This window comes from Onychomys torridus, chromosome 17 (assembly GCF_903995425.1).
Source record: "Onychomys torridus chromosome 17, mOncTor1.1, whole genome shotgun sequence".
Classification (NCBI taxonomy): domain Eukaryota; kingdom Metazoa; phylum Chordata; class Mammalia; order Rodentia; family Cricetidae; genus Onychomys; species Onychomys torridus.
Window position 1 is genome coordinate 55248700 of NC_050459.1, and position 22316 is coordinate 55271015.

General features: G+C 34.0%; 1 protein-coding gene across 5 annotated transcripts in view; it reads left to right on the forward strand.

Moving 5' to 3' along the window:
• Positions 1–22316, forward strand: part of Spock3 (SPARC (osteonectin), cwcv and kazal like domains proteoglycan 3) — a 362205-nt gene that overhangs the window by 177405 nt on the left and 162484 nt on the right. For all 5 annotated transcript variants that reach the window (XM_036166383.1, XM_036166382.1, XM_036166384.1 and 2 more), the window contains one exon: positions 3739–3853. In XM_036166383.1, coding sequence (XP_036022276.1) covers positions 3739–3853 — 115 coding nt within the window. The remainder of the gene's footprint in view (positions 1–3738; positions 3854–22316) is intronic.

Sequence of the window (22316 nt, forward strand, 5' to 3'; positions counted from 1 at the left end):
CAGGTAGTGCTATTCTGTTATATGATGTTTTGTATGTGTATAATTGAATGTAAACATTTCTCATAATTTACCTTGTGTGTTTATTTTCTCATAATTCACTTCTTCATTACAATATTTGAGTATGCACTTACTCTTTCTCACCTTCTCTCCCTCACTCTCCATTTCCATATTACTTGTGCTGAGGATCATACCCAGTGATGTATTCAAGTTAATCAAGTAATTTAACTAACTGCACACTAGCCCTTTCATTTCACTCAACCAAATACAAAGTTTCAGATGCCACAGGACTTTTTAAAATGCCCCAGTATAGACTGCACAAGGCAAACAAAACTGGAAGATACTTTAATCCAAGTAAGATAAAAAGGACCATACATTTATTTTTGTTTTTGAGACTGTATTTTAATCACAAAATTCCTTCCTTCTCTTTCCTCCCTCAGAAACCTCCCTTATAGCTCTCCCCTCTTTCTTTCAGATTCATTGGATTATATTTGGAAATTAATATGGTGCTAACACAAGACCTATGTAAGAGCAATCCAACCAAAATGCCAGCATGGACTCAGGGAAAGCCTATTGAATTCCCACCTTAGCCGAGGGGCTATAGGCAGTTAATGACCATTAAAGGATATTCGTTTTCTTTCAGGAATGTGGCTCCTGAGGCTGCCCGTGCTCCTATAGTTAGCCATACACACTGCATATACAGAAAGTGCTACATTGATTCAGTGGGGTGAATTACTTTTTTTTTTTTCCTGGAAGAGTACATGAAGTTGGGAAGTAAGAGCAGTAGGGGAAAGTGGAGGAATTTAGAGGAGGAAATGAGAGGTAGCTTTCATCAGAACAATACATTCATGCATCAATTCTGTAACAAAAATGTAAAAGAATGAAAACAAATTTTACTCACAATGAGATATCATAGATTTATTATATTCAAAATATAAATCAAAACTACAATGTGGTATCGCCTCACTTCAGTGTGAATGGCTACTCTGAAAGCAAAAATAGCAAATACTATTAAAGAAGTTCAGAAACAGTAATATAAAGTAGTTTGAATCTAACAGAATTCAGTATGGAAATATCTGTTGTGGAATATTAAGTTTAAGATGTGTAATATATGTTTATGCTGTTGAATACTTGTTTAATGATGCAAAGATGTGTTACATTCTTTTATTTTGCATTTGTTTAACTCTGTAGAGCTGTGTTACTTTGCCTGTCTAAAACACCTGATAAAGAGCAGAATGGCCAATAGATAGGCAGGAGAGAGAAACAGGTGGGGATGCCAGGCAGAGACAATAAAGAGGAGAAACAAGAAAAGGAGGAGAGGAGTAAGTGAAAGCAAGCCACCCAGTCACACAACCAGCCACAAAGTAAGAAAAAACAAAGAAAGCTATGTAGAATAGAGAAAGGTAAAAGCCCAGAGGCAAAATTGATGGTATAACTTAAGCTAAGAAAAGCTGGATAGAAATAAGCCAAGTTAAGGCAGGGCATTCAAAAGTAAGATTAAGTCCCTGTGTATTTATTTGGGAACTAGTTGCAGGCCCCCAAAGAGTTAAAGAGGTAAATAAAAATCCCTAAAAATAGACTTATTATATGATCTATGCTTATGACGTCTGAGCAAATTAATATTTGCATATATACACATTTTCTCTATTGACTATTTAAATAAAGCATAATACATCTATTATTTAAAATTTCATTGTCTATATGCCTTAATACTACATTTTAAATAACATTTTTTAATCTTTTTGTTTGTTTGTTTGTTTTGAGAGAGGGTATCTCTGTAGTTTTGGTGCCTGTCCTAGATCTCCCTCTAGAGACCAGGATGGCCTCAAACTCACAGAGATCCGCTTGGCTCTGCTTCCCGAGTGCTGGGATTAAAGGCGTGCACCACTGCCGCCTGGCCATCTTTTAATCTTAAAATTAGAATTTTCAGAAATTTATGTTGTGGAATTATTATGTTTATGTATTTTAAGGATACTTTACATTCATATTTCTTTGAACTTACTGGTTATCAAAACAGATATAGGTTGAGGTGATTGTATAAATATAACGAAATATTTAATATCTCCATGAAGCCAAATTTAAGTTGGACAATTTATGCCAGCTTGAATTTAGCCTCATTTTAAAATGAAAAAGTTTAGTACCAATCCAGACATTGTATTGAAGGGTAGTTCAAGACCCTTCCAAATAATTTTTTGTATTCTAAATATTTTTTAATTACCTGGCTTTAAAGTTTATTCATGGAATATGATTTATTACTTACCGCCTTTCATAATTTATTTCTCTCAATTTTGATCTGCAATCAAATTGCATATTTGATGTCATCATCATTTATGAAAACCCACAGGGCAGCCCTTCCCAACAACATATCACAAGATAATTATCACTAATCAGAACCAGCAATAATTACTAAACATAGCAAAAATAAGATAGACAAAGGTTAAGGCCATTAATATGATCATCTGCTAGTGAGTCGACAGATAAATTGTGGTATATTCATGAGATACAACATTGTTCAGTGGAATAAAAGGATTGAGTAGTAATTCATGCTATATTATTTTTAAATCTCTAAAATATTATACATCATGAAATAATCTAGTCTCAAAAGATCACAACCTTATTGATTCAATGAATATGAAATCCAGAGACAAATGACTAATACTAGGTAGAAGGAAATAAATAGGAGATATTCAGAAGTTTAAAATTTCTGTGGTCCTAGCACACTGTAAATGCATTGCAAGCTGTTGATTATAATCTTTAAATATAATATTTGAATATGTAAATTCATATCTTTATTAATGTATCAATTATTTTTTGTTATAAATGTAATTACATTATGTAATATTTGTGTTGAAAATCATGTAGAGACAACTTAAAAATATTGCTTTCAGTGGTATGCAGAAGCAACCCATAAATGATGTAAGGTTCTCTATGATGCTCCCAGCTCACACAGTAGTGATACTCCAGACATTATTTTAGTATCCATCCAATGAGGTATGAGTGATACTGACATCTTAGCCTTTATCCTTTTACTATAGCAACCAGCATATATGAAAGGCAAGCAAAGCTAGTAGCTGTCATTTTCCATCAACACAAAATATAGTAGTATGACACCACCTTTTATTTCCATCTTTTCTATACTTAAGAATGGTTTTAATCTTTACATTTGTGCTTCACTTGTGAGCAAGAATTCCTGGAAAGGATCTGTGTCTTCATAGATGGATTAGCTGATTAAAACTAGGATGATGTGGAGAGTTGGAATGTTTCAGGTCCAGAGACTAATCTCTGTCAGATACAACATCCTTTGGCTAATAGATAAAAATCTTCTGAAATCTATTAACTTTTGTGAACCATGGTAGACATCTCTCTCAGGAGAATAAAAACATCAGGAAAGCTTGTAGATGAATACAGTAAAATTCCGTGATTACGCTAAAACAAGTGTAGGACAGGAGAAAGTGATGGGTGTGAATATGAACAACATACATTCTTTAAATGCAGAAAATTGTCAAAATTGAAAAAAAATACAAGAAGAAATTAAAATTTCGTAATCTAATTAATGATGTCTGGTGAGATTCAATACCTAGTACCTCCATATGCAGAAACATTTAAATTCTCTCTCTCTCTCTCTCTCTCTCTCTCTCTCTCTCTCTCTCTCTCTCTCTCTCTCCTTCTCACCCTCTTGCTTGCATCTTGCTCTTGCTCTCTGGCCTTCTGTCTTGCTCTGTTTTCCTCTCTTCTCTCTAGCTTTAGATCCAGCTAAGGACCCATGCTTAAAGATCAAATGCAGCCGCCACAAAGTCTGCATTGCTCAAGATGCTCAGACCGCACTCTGCATCAGTCACAGGAGGCTCACACACAGGTAATCACTCTGAAACTCAGTCCTACTAATACAGCAGTATTATTGGCCACAGCATGCATATTTACCAATATTTTGATATTTCATAAAGATATTTGTTTAAATGGCTCCAGAATCGTGGGTAGTATAGTCATGAGAGAAATGGGTTAAACATTGCTGTCAATCAGAATTCCTAGGGATTAGGTAATTTTAAGTCTATGTTATATATATGACTTTGTAAAGATTGAATTAAAATATTTTATTTGAGTAGCTATGCTTTTCAAATGTAAAGACTAATTGCAATTTGCATACGCCTATAAGTGAGATGCATTGAAACCCCTCCAAACTAGATCACTCTATGGGTAGAAAGACAGTTTATTGTCTTGGGGGTGGGGAGTGCTGGAGTTACCTCAGAGACACCAGTACATGGTGGGAAAAGCCTTACTAGTCTTATTGGTAAGGTTGCAATCGGAAGAGACTTGTGAATCAGAACAGCATGAGAGTTTCAATAGGGGCTTTGATCTATTGCAGTCTGTTTGAGTTAATAAGGAACCAGATACCCTTTGCCTAAGATAGCTGACCGTGGGGGTAGATAAGGTAAGTAATGGCTTCCCTGATAAACAGATCGGTGCCTCCCAAGATTCCTGTGGTATACTGAGTTTAGGTATTTATTTACCCAATAGTAATAATCTGTTTATCAGTCAAGAGGTCTGCCTGGTTTGGGGCTAGGCTGTCCAGTATAGGCCACTGTGAGCAGCACTGCCATTTTTAGACCTAACTTCCTATACTTATAATCAATCAATCAATCAATCAATCAATCACTCTATCTATCACTCTATCTATCTATCTATCTATCTATCTATCTATCTATCATGAATCACATTTTTTTGCTTTTCCTCTGTAAAAGTGGGATAATTTATGTATTGTCTTTAAATTAAATTAACAAAGGAACGTTGCTACTAGCATATTCTCAGATGATAGTTGAAATGTTTGTTTTAGTAAACTTGTGTACAAATATATTAAAGACACAGGATTCTCATGCCAGCTGCTTGAGAGGTGAGACAGAAAGAACAAAAAAATGGATACTTGACTAGGATAAAAAGTGGAGTTCAGGCCCAGCTTTGATGACTTACTAAGACCTTATCCAGATTAAAAAATTAAAAAAAAAAAGACCAAAGCCAAAACTTAATGGTAGGATATGTAACTAGACAGCATGAAAAACAATTAAAAGATACATCAGGAGATAGAGAAAAGAGAACATTAGAAAAAAAAATGGGGCCAGGCAGTAATGGTACATGCCTTTAATCCCAGCACTTGGGAGGCAGAGTTTGAGTTTGAGGCCAGCCTGGGCTACCAAGTGAGTTCCAGGAAAGGCGCAAAGCTACACCGAGAAACCCTGTCTCAAAAAAAAAAAAAAAAAGAAAGAAAAGAAAAATGGGTTATATATCCTTCAAAGAGCAAATATTTATGATTAAGTAATGTCATTAATATAAACATATAAATATATAATATCTTTTATATGCTGAATGGATTAGAAATTTTATTATATCAAATATGCAATGCCAGATACTTACAGCCAAGGCAGAAAGAAATAAAAATACCTGTAAACCTCATAGTATGCCTTGAGATATACACATGTCATGTTAGTTGAGTGACTTCAAAAATTAAAGACAGTTTTAAAAATTTTGAAATCACATGTGTATGACCTCAGTGTGCTAGAGAAATTCACAAAATGATAGAACAGAGTTACCAGTAGCATATTACCTGTCGATCATGACTTTTGTGTTTTATTAATAAAGAAATGGCAATCCTCTAGGCTGGACATTTTGTTATTGACCTATTTACTTAGGATCCTAAAGTTATCCTGACTTTTCTGAAGCTTTTATACTTCAACTTCACAATTTGAAATACTAGTATTTGATGTGTGAAGTTGTGAGTAGAATGGAGATTTTGACTTGAGGGTTGGATAAGTAAATGGTGTCAAAATGCTTTCAGATGAAATTCAGCACCTACACTGCAGAGATTTCATCAAACTCTTTATTGATGAGCAAAACTTGGGACTGGAGAGACTGCTCAGCAATTAAGAGTATTTGCTGATGTTTCAGTGGACCCAGGTTTTTTTCTCAGCACCCACATGTAGCAGCTAATACTTGTAATTGCATTTCCAGAAGTTTTGATAGCCATTTCTGGCCTGGGGAGGCACTGAATTCACATGGTGTACATAAGAAAAAATCAGGCACACAAATATTAATATACACATGATATTAATCAATTAATTGTTCTTTACAAGTTCCACAAAGCATAGTAAAATTCCAGCCACACAGTACAAATTTTTGATAAAGCTCATTGGCTCTTTCTTCCTGACTTCATCAACCTCAGTGAAATCCTGATCTGTATTTGCTGAGATCAGTGTCTAAGCTTATGAATAATCATGCTACGTCACTGTGAAGACCTAACCACAGGCCCAGGGAGATAACTCAGCAAGTAAAGGCACTTATCACCAAGACCAAAGAGCTTTGCTGTATTCTCAGAACCAATATTATGGAAAGAAAGAACTGAGTTTTGTAAGTTGTCTTCTGACTTCCATTCATGCTCCATGGCATGCACATATCTCCCCCCCACACACACAAAATAAATAAATAAGTAAACATATAAATGCATAAATAATTTTAAAAGACAAAAAGAAACTTGCTGTCCTATTGTGCATGATAAGGCTGGTCAGAAACCAGTAGCCTAAATGTTCCTCAATGCTAGCTACTGAGTCACCTTGAGTACAGAAGCAGCAGCAGCAATTCTTTCTGTGACCAGTGGAGTGGCAGAGATCCCTAGGTTATAAGGTGGAGGGTTTCAATGCTTTACGTAACCTGTATTTGGTATGGCCTTGTTACTGATAGCAACTACTTAAAATGGTGCACACTGAATACAGTCCATAACCAATAAATAAATAAGTTGATATTAATATTTTATATGCTTTGTTTGCTTGGAGAAGTCAGCATAAATTGCATACTTGCACAGCCCTGTAGGAAGTAGAACTTTGGCATGCAGTCTGATCTATGACAACAGCTAATATAAGAGAAGCAACTCTTACATTTAGAGGCATGTGAACATCTTGTGTTAGAATACTGAAAAGAGATAGAAACCAATTAGATTTTTATATTGATTTACTTATATCAGAACACTAAAAAGAAACTAAAAAGATCCCACTGTCTTCAGCCTCAAGTGTTGGTAGAGTTTTGATACTAAAAGATGATTTCCTACATCCTCATCCTCAAACAAGACATCACAACCTCTTCTTCTTTTCCTTGGAACCTTGAACTTCTTATTTTATAGTGTTCATTGCTTCCATAGTAAATTGTCTCATTCAAGCATTTATTAGTTTGCTGGACATTTCATGAAGTTGACTTCTTTGTCCTTCCAATATTGTAGACCCAAATCCTATGGACTGTCTAGTTCATATTTTCTTTGAATAGAGTGCAATGACTATTAATTATAGTTCACTTAGTATTGTAGTTTCATCAATTAAAAGAGTCATTCTAAGCATATTGTGTCCAGATGCTTCATGAATATTCTCTAAAAGCAAGTTCAGGATGTGCATGGGGGCAATAATAATTTTTAAAAATATTGGGGAAAAGAATACATGGCATGATTTAACCAAAACAAGTTTTAAATACACAAACTGGAAGGGGTCCATGATATTTTTAAGTTGTAAGATTGTGGCTTGGATTTGTAAGTAGATAAAACTGTTCTTAAATCACCACAATGCTGGGGTTTTCTTGCTAACTTTCCATTACCATTACCATTATCATGAAGAATTACAGTACAAAGTTTTTTTTTACCAATTAGGAAAAACAGTAATAATAACAACTTTCCAGATATTTTGGTGGTTTACTATAATCTCTGATGGTATTCTTAGACCCTGACTGATACATGTTTTGCTATCCATTATTTATCTTGTAAAATTAGTGTCACAGTTTTTCTGACAGTAAATGCCAAGGGCTCTTTGTTTTCATGTGTTACAAAACCTAGTGTTTTATGCTCCCAAGATGCCTGTGTAATAGCACATAATTAGCATTGTCACTAGATCAGTGCTTTGGGCAACAATCAATATTGCCAATATTAAAAGAAAAAGGGTAGGTGTTAACAAGTCAAAAAAAAAAAAGATGCAATTGTAGTACAGAGTTAGTTGTGTTAATTTCTGCTTCAATTCAGCACAAGATAAAAAACAAATCAATAAGTAAATGCTTTTAGCCTCATAAAGTCATTACACAGAAAATTATAAAACCTACTCAAGATGTTGGTTATCAAAAGTAGATATCAAAAGAATGCAGATCTTAAAAATATTTGATGCTGATGATTCACTTTGGGGATTTATATTGTAATGTCTGTACTGAAGATGGGATCCAGTTTTATTCAGAATGCTGGTAACTGCATGGTGGGATTTTTTTTGTTCCCATTGTTACACTGTAGAAATATCTTAGATGAAAAGGATCAGCCACAGGGTCTAATTAATAGTAGAATTATAAGATATTTGTTGATATGAACTGAACATAATTATAACTATTTTAAAGTATTTCACCTGGCACTTAAATAAAATGTAGCCCTCTGATATCTAAATACATTGAAAATACCCCATAAGAAATTGGCTTCCAGTATTTGTTTCATATTTAATATGTAAAAAGCTCTTTTAAAGGCTTCTCAAACTGATTTACATTATTGAAATAAAAACCTAATTCTTTATGTTATATATACTTTATAAAAGCAGAGACACAATTTAGATGATTCTGGGAGTTTTTCTCAACATTATTTAAAGAGATGGTAAATGATTGGCAGATAGATGATGAATTTATAAAAAGATGGGTAGACATGAGAATGGAAACATATATATGTTATTTATATATTCATTTGATTTTTACACTTACAAATTAACTTTGTTCATATAGCTAAATGTTTCTTTAATTTTGAAAGTACTCATCTCTATCATTTTCTTATGGTTTCATAATTCTTTTTAAGATTAATCATATTAAACCCTTGTTTATTGACTCCTGGTCTTAAAATTAAAATTATAGATGATCATCATAGTATCTTCATTTTGTCTCCTGAGGGTCTTCATAAACACAGAAGCACACTTCCATACACAGTGTGTATAACACATTACATCTCCCAAATATCATAGGGGTTGAAATCCGTTACAGATGCTATAACCAGTTTACCAAATATAAACCCTGAGACCCTGAGAATTTACTTAGTCTGATCAAGTATAGTCTTACAGAAATAATAGATGTTGAGTTGGGCTACAGTTATTACTCCCATTTTACACAGAATAAAACCACAGTGTTTTAGGCGACAAGCTTAGACACTGAAAGTTAGCACTACCGTTTGGTAATGTTTAACGATTGTGAAGCACCATCATTTGAGACATTATTTAACAGTTAGAATTAGTAATTCAGATTATTTTACAGCCAAGGGGCCATTTCTTTTTAAAACAATCCCTGAACAGCTATTGTCTACTGTACAGTCCCTCAAACATATTTAATCCCCTGTTCATTTTCAGTTGAACAGACAATTCTCTTTTACTGACATCACTCTCAAAGGTGTATAATATCTGCCAAATTGAGAAGTTTTTATAAGAAGAAAATTGAATTAGACCATGTAATTTCAGCAGTTAAAATGATTGTTAGTTTAGATTCTGACAATTTAGAAATTAAAAAAAGAATAAACCCCCATGTAAAAACAAGTCACACTATTGACTTAATTTTATAATGTGCAGCACTAAATACATTTGTGATATATTGCCTCATTAACTGATACTCAGGAACCATTCATTAGAGTTGCAGATTTTTTTAAGGTTTTTCTTTCCCTTTTTTATTTATTATATTGGTGTTTTAATTTTACATATAGTCATGGGTTCCCCTGTCCTTCCCCCTCCCACGCCCCCACCTTCCCCTCAGTCCCTCCCCTCCATTCCTGTCTCCTCCAAGGCCAAGACTCCCCTGGGGATTCAATTCAACCTGGTGGATTCAGTACAGACAGGTCCAGCTCTTGACGTGGTCCTTCTAGTGAGGCCATGTCAACACATGTAGCTTCTTCTGTACCTTTCTCCATGAGCTCTTCACAGCAAAATATTATTTCCACAGAGGAATATTTCACAGCAGAAGGAACTACACAAACACTGGCTCTCTCCAGCTCATTCATTTTAGCTGAGCATTTGTAACCTCCACTAAAATGAATCTTTCTCTATAGTGTGTGGGTTAACAGTAGGAGGCTTTATGATGATCACTGTGTTCATAGAGACACAGTTAAAAGAGTATATAGCCCATTGTCTTATACGGGAAAAAGCGTGAATGAGAGGAAGCACATGAAAGGAATATTAAAAATGACTTCCTAGGTGATCTGTAAAGACTGGTGAAGAAAGGTAAAGAGAGCATGAATGAAGATGGCCACCTTAGCATTTCAGATGGCTCTGAAGGCAACTTGACCCAGTTACCTGCAGAGGTAAAGATAAAACACCAGATCTAAGTCCATTTGCAATATTTAGGTTTGTGAAGTATAAGAAGAAAAATTAATACAGATTTTAGAATACAGTCTTACCTCAAAAGAAATGTTTCATCATTTTCAAAAGAGCTATTTTTCATAAATAATATTTACTATAATTCTAAGTACAACTTATGTCTATTTTTCTTCTCTTTAACTACTCTTGTTTTATTTTAAATCCTTTCAAAAATTAGGTTTCATTATAAAGTTTTTTTTTTCAAACAAAATTTATTTTTATTGTTTAATCTCTGTCTTGCTTCCTCAGTTCCACACCAGTCTTCCCACTTTCAGGGACTCCTTTCTGCTCTGCTATGATCGTGGTCTTCTTTCCTTAGGAGGAAAGAGGTTACAGGGGTGTGCCTGAAGGAGTTATTTGTGTCCTGGACTCTTTCCTTATTCCTCTTATTTCTGCTTTCCACCTACCCAGAAATAAAAATTTAGTTTCTCCCACATACTGCCAGCATGATGCCATGTCAAAGGCTTGGAGCCAAACAACCATGATTGACATCTCTGAAATTATGAGGCAAAATAAATCCTTCTGTTTTTAACATGCTCCTGCTGGACACCTTATCACAGCAGTGAGAAACTGACTCATAATAAAAATTAAGGCACAGATAGGAAAATGAAAAATCAGTCCACACACTATGTACTACTCAGAGATCAGTTCTGTCAACATTGATCACACATATACAAGTTCAAATAAACCAAACTGGGTGTTGTGTGTTTTAATGTGTGTAACAAACACTTCCCATGTTTGTAAGTATTTTTATTATGCTTCTCTGGTTAAGTACTTGTTGCTCACCCATACATTTCTATGTGATGGTTGGCAATATGAAAGTACAAAGATTTCATTCTTAATGAAAATAATGTAATAGAATTATAAAAATGGGGCCTGGAGAGGTAGCTCAGAGGTTAAAAGCTCTGGATGCTCTTGCAAAGGACAGAGGTTCAAGTCCTAGCACACACACAGTGGCTCACCACTGTTTGCAACTCATGTTATAAGAAATCTGATGCCCTTTTCTTACTTCCACCTGGACCAGGTACACATAACAAACAGACATTCATGCAGGCAAACTTTTGTATTATAAAAATAAAATAAAGATATAAATTTAAAAAAGAGAAATATGAAAAAAGAATAATGTAGAAGAAAAACACATAATTGAAACCATGATATCAGTCATGACTACTGACTGTTGCTTTTCTTTGTATAGTTACTCATTCTGATTAGAGTGTATCTTTTTGCATGATCATTATCCAAGAATCATATCTGTCCTTATATGTTTTCATAGCTTCACTTTGCTTGCTTAATTTTGTTAGGTGCATAGATTTATCATAACTAAAAATTACCACCAAATAGACAAACCTATTTGCTTTGCTTTTCTTAAGTCCAGGACCCTTACAAACTGGCGAAATGAAAAGGAAAAACATTGAGATTTCATCTTATCTTAGTAATACTTAGTGATAACAATATTCTTAGACAAAGAACATGAAGATAATAAACAAAGTCAGAGGCTGTGGAGATAGAACCCTTAACCCTTGCCTATGGGAGCTTAAACCAGTATAGCCACTGTGGATTTGAATATGGCCTTTCCATAAAAAAATTTCAGACCAGAACTACCATATGACTCAGCTATAGCATCCCTGGAGGAGAGACATGCATCTATGTGTATTGCTACACTATTTACAATAGCAAGGAAAATATCCTATTGATGGATATTAATACTTCCAACAATCTTCAGTGTGCTCTTTGCATAAATGCGTGTTTTTCTATAAATCTCTAAAGGAGAGATTACTAAGTTAAAAGGTGAATATGCATATTTTGATTGATAATGCCAACGATTTTCCAAGGAGACATGATGAGTTCTTCTACAGCAATCAGCCTGCATTTGTACTTTCAGTTCAGCAGCACTGTGTCTGTATTTGCGATTGTTAATTTGGTTCTTATGGTTCTAGACAGGGTCATTTCATTTATTCTCCACTTGAAGAATATCTATGTGTTTGTACACATGTCCTCCATTGTGAAGGAGCAGAGGCATAGTTCTGGTGGCTTGATATTAACCCTAATCTCAAAATGCATCACAATGTCTAAAAGTTAAAAAAAAAAAAAAAAGGTTAAGACTACAAAAAGATATCGATTTTATTTTTCTGAACATTTCTAAAGTTGCAACATTATTTTAGAAAGGAGGATTATTATTACAAGATAAGGAGATTTAATAATGGGCCCCAACTGTGGAAAAAGAATGTTGGATTTTCAACATGTAAAAAAAAATATGCATAATTTACTCACTCTCAATCTTTTAATCCATTATTTGTGAAGCTGTTGATATTTAATGGACATTTCTAGTAAAGAACCTAATTAGTGTCTTACATATTTCAGGTTTGTGTTAATCTCTTTATCCAATGAATATGTTTTATTCTTTTCACTTCAAGTAATCAATTATATTGCTTAGCATACTGAGGAATTTAATATACTATTATTTTTAATACTATGATTTCCTACAAGCAATTGGAGGGATCATTATTATAATTCAGTTAATGAATTTATTTTACTTTAATCATGACTTTAAAAATATAAATGAATCATCTCCATTAAAAGGTATGTTTTTAAGTATACAACATTTTGGCAAAATTAAAGTTAAACTGCCTGCTAGTTATGTTTTGGCCCAAATACAATAATATTTCTGGATAACAGACATTAAAGTTTGGAGTTTATAAATTATTAAAACTGTTAGACTGCATCTTTTCTTACATATGACTAATGTAGATAAATAAGTAGGAAATATAGAGTAGTATGCTATCATAATTTTTTCTAAATAATCTTTCTTTCCCCACTTTCCTGATTTATCTTCTTTATTTTCTTAGTATTCTCTTAAATATTATTTAAAACATATTCTATATTGGGCTTACTTCAATTCAAAATATGAGAGATGGTTTGCTTATTATTTTACTCGTGGTATGATTATGTTATACATAGTTCACATGTATCAACATTTCTTTATGGACAAACACAATTAGCCATGTGGTAGAAGATCCCAACCTCATTCAGCAGGAGGGTCTTGTTCCCAAAGGATTCTGTCAGCCATGTTCTTCATATGCGATAAATCTTTACACATCAAATTACAATAGGACCTTTCTCACTTAAAAATCCATGAGCCGGGCATTGCTGGCACACGCCTTTAATCCCAGCACACGGGAGGCAGAGGCAGGCAGATCTTTGTGAGTTCAAGGCCAGTGTAGTCTACCGAGTCAGATACAGGAAAGGCACAAAGCTACACAGGGAAACCCTGTCTCAAAAAACCAAACCAAACCAAACCAACCAAACAAACAAAAAACAAAAAAACAAAAACAAAAACAAAACAAAACAAAAAAACTCCATATGGATAAGCTATGAAAGTGATTATTGATACAAGTCATAGGGTAATTAAAGTGGAAGTAAGTGGAAGTTACTGTGTACTGAACAACATTAACAGAATTAGAAAATCCTTTGCAAGTAGATGGTGGAAAGAAAGGACTATCTGTTGTCTGTTGTTGCTTGTTTTTGTTTTTGTGTGTTTGTTTTTATTGTTTTGGGGGGGGCTGCCACCCAGTTCCTAAATAAATCACACATGCAGGCTTATTCTTATATTTAAATGCCCAGCCTTAGCTTGGCTTTTTTCTAGCCACCTTTTCTTACCTTAAATTATCCCTTTGCCCTTATGCCTCTGGGCTTTTCTCATTCTCTTACTTCTGTAAATCTTACTCTTACTCTGTTGCTTGCTGTGTAGCTGGGTGGCTGGCTGCTAAGGTATTTCTCCTTCTATTTGTTCTTTCTGCCTACCAACCCCACCTATTTCTCTCTCCTGCCTCACTATTGGATGTTCAGCTCTTTATTAGACTATCTGGTGTTTTAGAAGGCATAGTAACACAGTTTCACGGAGTAAAACAAATGCAGCATAAATTAATGCAACACATCTTTCTGTCATTAAAACAAATGTTCCACAGCAAAAACAAATGTAACACATCTTAAAATAATATTCTCCAACAAAAACCTATCAACATTCTTACCATGCTATGGAACATTTGTACTGACTGGGAGATAACCAATTATTAAAATATATAGTTAAATAAAACTGGATTTGAGGCCTGCTCCAAGGAAAGGAATACATATCTGTTAATGTAAGTCTGATCAAAATCCTGTAACTGGAGAGGCCATAATCCCTAATGGGGATGTTTTGGTAAATGGTCACAGAGTCAAACTTCCTTCTAAGTGTTTATGTCTCTATGCAAAGATGATAACTCTTCTCAGACTTGGAGAGAGGAGCATCTCCTCTTGCAATGGATAACTGTTTGTGTACAGACTCAGAATTGGTCCATCTGCAGAGAATATGTGACTGTTGAGTGCTTAGTTCTAAGCGAACCATTTGTATCATCTAATTCTAGGACTAAGCAATATGAAAGTGTAGAAGAAAAGATTAAAAAGGCAGAGGATAGGGAGGAATTCTACAAAGCTCTCTTCTGGATATGACAGGGCCATTTAAAACATGAACACAGCAGCTATGGTTACCTGCAGTTGATCTATACACATGTACAAAAAGACAAGGATTCAAAAGGGAACTAGCTGGAAACAAAAGTGAGTCATCAGGAGTAGGAGGAGGATGTTTATGGTCACAGCATTCTCTGCATATTTATGAAAGTGTCAAAATAAAAATATGTGGAAGAAAAAATAGATTTGACTAGAATTTCCCTCATTTTCTCCCTGTGAGATACTAAATGGAAAGAAGGTGATGCTGATGTCCTAGAGCTAGGTTATAAGAACTATGATTATGAGAGCAGGGATGGTAGCTAAGCAGTTCACACCTGCTGCTCTTCCATAGAATCTGATTTCAATTCCCAATACCCATTTTGTGTTGGGTAGCTCATAACTGCCTGCAACTTCTGCTCTATGAGATTGTACATCCACTCCAGGACTTCGCAGGTACCTGAATTTGTATGTACATACCTATATACAGACACCCACATGCACACATAAAGATGAAAAGTGAATCTTAAAAAAAAGAAAATTGATTGCTAGAACTATCATGTATACTCATCTCATAAGCAGCAACAGCAATGCATTATAAGAAACAAAAAAATGTTTCCATTAAGATAGTGACATTTTTTAAAATGAGGTTAATAGCATGTATTTTCCTTTGTAATAAAATAGCTTTGAATCTATTTTTGAGAACTGACTAAGGAATATCTTATAATTATAATCTTTATAATCTTCTTATAAAATCTTGTCATGTTAAAAATAGAGGATAAAGAGAAGGGACAGAAAAATCTTGGAACTGATAGGAGAGAATGTTTTCTATAGTTGTTATTTCAAAACATTACAGGGACCAAAAACCACACACCCACTCTAAAATGCCTTCATCTTTTCTTTGTTTTACAATTAAAGTACATCAGATACAAGTACCATAGATGAGTTCCTAGATATTTATAGGAAGTGATTCCAGGGCTTTACTTAAACCTCTATGGAAGTTCTATTGTTTTAACAATCAATCAATCAATCAATCAATTAACTTAAGTTCAAACATTTTAAATATAAGTTAATAATTAAGGTATTCTCATAATATTGATAAAGTACAGATAGTTTACATATTTGCATGAAGAATCTATCCTTTATGCCAGTTACTTTCTCCAGCCTTAGCAGTAAATTAATTGATGTGGATCTAAGTTGCTGGTATAAATAAATGTGCTCTATTCTTCAGAGACAATTTTATTATACATTGGAATGAACTATGATTTTTATAATAAGCAGGATACTAAGGCTGAAAGTCAAGAATACTAATATTTAAATACTTACCACAGATCATTTACTTAGAAATATATAGGTACTTTATACTTGGATGTGTCACTTGCTAGATTTTTCTTTTACAGATTATATAAAAAATACAAGTATTAAGTAAGTGAGGGAGTTTTAAGCTTAGATCTCCTAAAATTAAACACCATTATTTGCCACGATAGCAAGTTACAGATTTGTCTAGAGATGCACAACTCTGCATTCACTAATGGGTCTGAGACTAAAACCCAGCTCTTCTATAGCCCGATCTTGTGTTTATCTGTAAGGACCAATTGCTGTGGATGAATGTTCTCCTCGCCCTACCTAGATCATCCACCGTCTGACGTCTGTGCTTCTGTGTCAGCTTTCCTCTCTAGTTCTGAAATATGCTCCTTTGTAAGCCTCTAGTTTTAAGATTCATAAATTATCACCTTCCTTTTTGTGTGGGACGAATTCATCTGTGTGCTCACTAAGGAAACAGAAGCCATTTGGCTGTTTCCTCTCTGACATTGTACTCACTAATGTATAGAGTTATCAACTTATTTGATAGACAGGAAATACACCAGCATCTGCTTTTTTATGATCTTAAGATTTTTAATGTTAACAATACTACCAGTAGACCTCATCATTTTCTTTATAGATCCTAATACCTAATTTATGTCCTAGACTTTAAACCCATTTTTTCTCTATATAACCCTTGATTTAAGAATTATTATTTTGTGTAATATTTTGAGGTTTTTGTATATACTATATAATTTCTTTAAAACTATAAGTAAATTCATTTCCAAAATGATGTTTAAAATCAGGCACATAAATTCTGTATCTTCAAATGCACAAAAAATAACAGTGAAATTATAAAATCCTAAAGCTAATCGCCAGAGATTCAAAATGGCTCTTCGAGATGTGAGATGTACAGACTTTTGATCTGGTCACATGCTTCTGTGTTTGGCTACATCTAGCTACATGATTTTTATTTTCAAGTTCTTTATACTAAAGTTATATTTTATTTTAAAACACAATTCTGTGTATTGTCTCTTCTCTGTAGGTGCCCTGGAAACTCATGTTGAATAATTCTATTGCTATTTGTAGGCGTATTTATTTAAAGCATTTGTTTTACATTTACTTCTGGTTTTCTAACCATGCATCCCCTGCATAAAACTCCTAGATGTTATGCTAATCTTTCTGTACTTCAAGACTTTGATTTACTAATTACACTGAACTAATACAGAAGCACTTGGGTATTTGTCATTGAAAGTACTTTTAGATAGGATTTTCATGATTTTGTGTTGGCAAGTTCATTATCTGGTTCTTGGTTATTTTCTTGCTTTAGTTTTCAGTCATATTCATTGATTCATAAATCATTCATCAATAAAGACACAATTTGAATACTTACAATGGGTTAATCGCTCATAAAATCACACAGATTTGAGTTATATGAAAACTATTCCCAATTCTGCCATTTTATATAAACCTTAAGAAATAAATGATCCACAGGACAATTTAGGTAGATAAGAATTTAAGGACAATAACTATCAAGCAAGTATGCATCCAATTGACAGAAAACAGACCAAAATTCTTGAGGAAGCTTTCTCATAATCCATACTATGGGAGAATTCCCTGAGTGAAAAGAATTATTGTCAAATACTAAGAGACATACAGCCCAAGCACAGAATAAAACCAGAGAGATAAATTAGGAACGTGCCCATAAAACAAATGAACAAAAGAGGCCAGTGACAGAGAGAAGGATATCAAGTCTAAAAACTGTGCAGTGGTCAATTTTTATAATCTTTGAAGTCATACAAGGGTTTTAGATTTTAAGCTAAGATTAACTGTGAAGCAGATGTATCTCAAAGTGAAATGGAAATGATTTTGAAAATTTTAATTCAAGCTGAGAAACAAGAGTGAAAATATCAATGTGGTCAATAAGAAAGTGGGTCAGTAAGGAAAGTGGATGCAGGAACTCTTGAATACATACTAAAGACTGGTGCACAGGAAGGCCAAGATTACAGCACAATACAGAATGTATCTGTAAAGTGAAGTACACTGTCTACTGGGTAAGTAAGATGCCTTATTTTGCAGAAAGGGAGAGAGAGAAAATGAATAGATGGTGGAGATATATGAGAGAGAGAATGGATATTATAAAGGTAGTTATGAATCTATGATACATAGTGAAAGGTTTTTTTTTTCTGTTATAAGAAAATATTTTTTTCTTTATCATCCCAGACACATTCTGGTCTTTGCCTTCCTGGCTATAAGACCTCTTTTACTGTCGCCATAGTTTCTGCATCTTCTATTCTTACTGATGGTTAATTGTGAACGTTTATAATGATAAACTATCATCTGTTTGGTGCTTGGCTATGGAACTGCATCTGCTTCCATCACTTACTAGATGATTGTTCTATGATGACAGTTAGAGTATACACCAATCTGATTTCAGGGGAAGACCAGTTTAGGCACCCTTTCCACTATTGCTAGTAGTCTTTATTGGGGTCGTCCTTGTGAATTCCTGGGAGTTTCCCTAGCACAGATTTCTCCCTAACCCCATAATGGCTCCCTTTATCAAAATGTCTCTTTTATTGCTCTTCCCCTCTGTTCCTCTCCCAGTTTGACCATCCTGTTCCCCCATGTTCTCATTTCCCATCCCTTCCTATCTGTTGCCTCCCCCTCTTATCCCTAGTTTACTCATGAAGATCTCATCTATTTCTTTTTCCCAAGGTGACCCATGCAGATTAGGGCTGGTTTACAGTAATTCAGAGGTTTAGTCCTTTATTGTCATGGCAGGAAGCATATCAGCATGCAGGCAGACACATGCTGAAGAGGGAGCTGAGAGGTCTACATCTTGATTGGCAGGCAGTAGGAAGAGAATTATATGCTAGGCATTGCTTGAGTATCTGAGGTCTCAAGCCACCTCCAGTGACACTCTTCCTCCTACAAGGCCACACCTCCAATAAGTCCACACTTCCCAATAGTGCCACCTGCTATGAACCTATGGAGGGCATTTTCTTTCAACCCATCACAGCTAGGTTGAAATACTGAACTTTTTTTTTTCTCTTTCTCTGGTCATATTTAGTCCCCATCAAAGTAAATGTGTTAGTTTTGCAAGCATTTTGAAAGGATCATTATTTTGTTATTTGTCTCTATGTTCAATTCTTCTTGTGAGGGCTTTCTTGAATTCATTTCAAAAAAATTTTTCAAAACAATCTTTATAGAAGGTAGTTAGGGTTAAAGGAATTTTTTTGTATTAAGTAAGTTGTAATACATGGACATGATAATGAAATTGTCAATCACAATAATTATTATCCTCCATGCTTCTCCAGAAGCTAAAGAATATCTTGTTGATTATGTGAACATTCTTCAGGCTGTATTCTGAATGTATCCTACAAAATAAATTACCTGCTTTTTATTACAAATGAAATTCATTTCAGTTATAAAGGCCAAATCATGAACTAAAAATTTTATCATTAATTACAAAAATAAATACTTCTCTTATAGAACACAATTATTGGTACAATGGTTAATTTTAGTGCCACTTTAGCAAGAATATAACATGTATTTCACAGTTATTAGTTACTTAGACAGACAAAAAAGCCTTGTTGCTAAACAGGAAGGAGCAGAGAATTATATACTGTTTTAGAAGAAAAAAGAATTCTACACACCACACAGGCCTCTGTGTCCAGGTAAAATGATCCCTATTGTCCCATTAAATCCAGTTTTTGAAACTGTCATATTATGAATCTTTCTTTCTTATTGAGTGATATCTGCTGATCTCATGCTATGACTTTTCAAAGGTAAATGATGTGGATAAACAAAAAACAAATACTTTTTCAATTCTATTTAAAACAATGTATTTTACACTTAAAAATTTAATAGTACGATTTGACAAAGTCAGAAAAGCAAATGTGTTCACAAAGAGTATATGACCACAGGATACAAATAAATAGGATTTGAATGCATGTGTCCTACTAGCCTTCTATAAATAGCATTTTCTATGAGGAGATAAAGTTGCTTCAATTATCTTGAATTATCATTTTTAAATATGATTGTTTGAAGAATGATGAGCATATTGCTCAAAGAAGATATCATTCCACATCCTTTCTACAGTTTTACTAAGAAAACCCATCATTTTTTTTACAAACTCCTCTAGAATGTTTTATTTTCCTTCTCTTCCTTAATATGCTCAGATAAATGGGGGGGACGATTTTGAACTTTTGGTCATATTTGATAAATATCCCATCCCATGTGCAACATGCTGCAAGTCATGATGGAAATAGAAACTCTTAATGAAAGATAATATAGTCTTGGCTTTTAGCAATACTAGTTCAGTGAAATATAGATATATAATTTTACAGCATTTAACTATATATGAATATAAAATATTCATGGAGAAATAGATTAAATATTTTAATTATATGGCGGCCAGTTCTGTGTGATATATAATAACCACATAGGTATGATAAAACAGACACTGAAAAATAGATTAAATGGTTACTAACAATGTCTGTTTTTACTGTGTGTTAATACTAAATTTTACTTCCATGAATACTAACTCCTTTCTAAATGAAAAAATATCTGGAAGTCAAGATTGTCTTATTGGAAGATAAACTCATTCCATGTTGTTCTCTGACTCTACCTTCCTCACTGCTCATGTTTGCTTGAAACATTCCTCAGGAAATAACTTGGGTAATGTGGTAAAGACATGACAATTCCTCCGGTCATCTTTTTGTACAATGAACAACTAGTCTAACTCTGGTGCTGTGGTCTTTGAGCACAATAGGACTTCTCTAAGCACAAGGGTCATTACATTCTTAAGAAAAATGTCAGAAATAAAATTGGATCATGTTTTCTCTCTTATATGTCAACTAGTTTCAAATATGATCACTTATTGAGTCCAATTTTTCATTCTTCCAGATGCCCTATGAACATGTAAACATAATATGAAGTTCCAAACTCTATTCTCATCATTTGTAGCATGTAGAATTGGTTTAAAATTCTTTATGACTTTAAATTTAAAATAATTATTATATCATATCAAGTTACTATTACTTAATTTATTATTGTGTACCACAACAAAAACAGTATTTTAGTGGCTGGAGAGACATTTCATTGGTCAAGAGTTCATACTGCTCTTTCTGAAAACCAGAGTGCAGCCCCCAGCACCTGCCTGGAGCAGCTGCAGGATCTCCATTTCCTCTTCTGACCTCCCCAAAGCAGTGTGCTCACAAACATAAATAAACATGTATATAAATAATGTTTGGTCTTTAGAAAATTCTAGAACCCTCTTATTTCACTAAGATCACAGTTAAAACATTGATAAACAAAACACATATAATAAATAAGTGAAATCATTTTATTTTTCCATAAAATTATATAAAGAATTTGCATGTACAAATCACAAAATGGCATTGTTATATTATCAGTAAATTCTAAATTAATGGCATAAAAATTTTCCACCACAATTACCTTGTAGTTGATCCAATCAAGGAAATCCTTGGTGATATTAACAAAGGAAGTTCATTGAAGACATAACTACATCTATTAATTAGTTCACAGAAGCATTTATTCTCTAAATATATGTTGTCTCCCATACAGCATATATTCCTACAACAACAAAAGCAAACATTTGTGAATAAAAGAGGCACACATATGGCTCTTTCCTCTGCAAGCTCTAACATGATTCTAAGTTTTTAAGTTCTCTTTTATTTACTTTCTTTCTTTCTTTTTTTTTTGGGGGGGGGCGGTTCGAGACAGAGTTTCTCTGTGTAGCTTTGTCTCACTCGGTAGACCAGGCTGGCCTTGAACTCACAAAGATCTGCCTGCCTCTGCCTCCCGAGTGCTGGGATTAAAGGCAGAGCTTATTTACACCACCCAGCTTATTTATTTTCTGTGAGTGTGCTGTATATGTTTGGGGAATGCACATGCCATAGCACATGTGTGTGAGTCAGAGAAATTCATTACTTGGATTCCAGCATCTGGGCGTGGGAAATGAATTGAGGTAATCAAGCTTAGAAGTATGCACCTTACACGCTGAGCCATTTCATCAGCATTGTAACACTAATTTTAAATGAAGAATTGATACACAAACTCAGCATGATATTACTGTGTTAAGAGTAATGCTGAAATGCAGTGGGTTTAAGGACCCAATTTCTGGAAGCACCA